Here is a 714-nt window from a genome sequence, read left to right on the forward strand (position 1 = left end):
CCCCAGGATCCCAAGGGCCCGCCGGCAGCAGGAGCCGAACAGAGTCACCACCCCACTGTAAATAGGCACGCCGCACCGATAGACCCTCACGTCCACCTTCAGAGGGCACAGGCAGACACGGGCCAGACCTCCTACCCTTCACCCGTTGCCATTTCGATGAAACAGGAGCTTCCGTCACCGCACCAACCTCAGGCGGTTCCCAAGCAATCCATGTTTATCCCCACGACATCGGGGCCTGGGGCCCCGCCAGGGCTGCCCCTCAATCGCCCTGAGCCCCAGTCCGCTCTCAAACAAGAGCCGTCTCCTCACCCCGTTTCGCAGAGACCTGTGGATATGGTTCAGCTTCTGACAGTAAGTATCGCTCCATCATCTTGTGGCCGAGTAGCCTTGTGCTCCTTGTCCAGGGAGAAATAATCGGATTCTGTATGGCTTGTCTCGCCTGTGGCACCAAAATCTGACCTCTCTTGCATCAAATGCTTCAGATCCGGAGAAGGCGATCGATTGTCTGTTTGCTTTCTGGGCTATTTTCTGTCCCCGGTGAATTTTAGCCACATTTATGTTTATGTGACATTTCCTAGAATCTCAAGGTGCTGTTAATGCAGAGCAGGCCCCGTTTCTCTCGTCATTTCAGCCTGCAGACTCAGGCAGGCAACGCTGCATCATTTTTAGAGTCAGCTGTTTCTTGGGAAGGTTTTCTTCAGGGGCCGGGAAGAG

The 714-nt window shown here is 55.0% G+C and overlaps 1 protein-coding gene across 1 annotated transcript in view; it reads left to right on the top strand.

The window, feature by feature from the left end:
* SPEN (spen family transcriptional repressor) overlaps positions 1-714 on the top strand; it is a 23,195-nt gene that overhangs the window by 20,026 nt on the left and 2,455 nt on the right. The window contains 1 exon segment of the mRNA XM_010281980.1: positions 1-351. This exon segment is cut by the window's left edge and continues 57 nt beyond it. Within this exon segment, the coding sequence (XP_010280282.1) occupies positions 1-351 (351 nt within the window).

The sequence above is a fragment of the Phaethon lepturus genome, unplaced genomic scaffold (assembly GCF_000687285.1).
Source record: "Phaethon lepturus isolate BGI_N335 unplaced genomic scaffold, ASM68728v1 scaffold22132, whole genome shotgun sequence".
NCBI lineage: Eukaryota > Metazoa > Chordata > Aves > Phaethontiformes > Phaethontidae > Phaethon > Phaethon lepturus.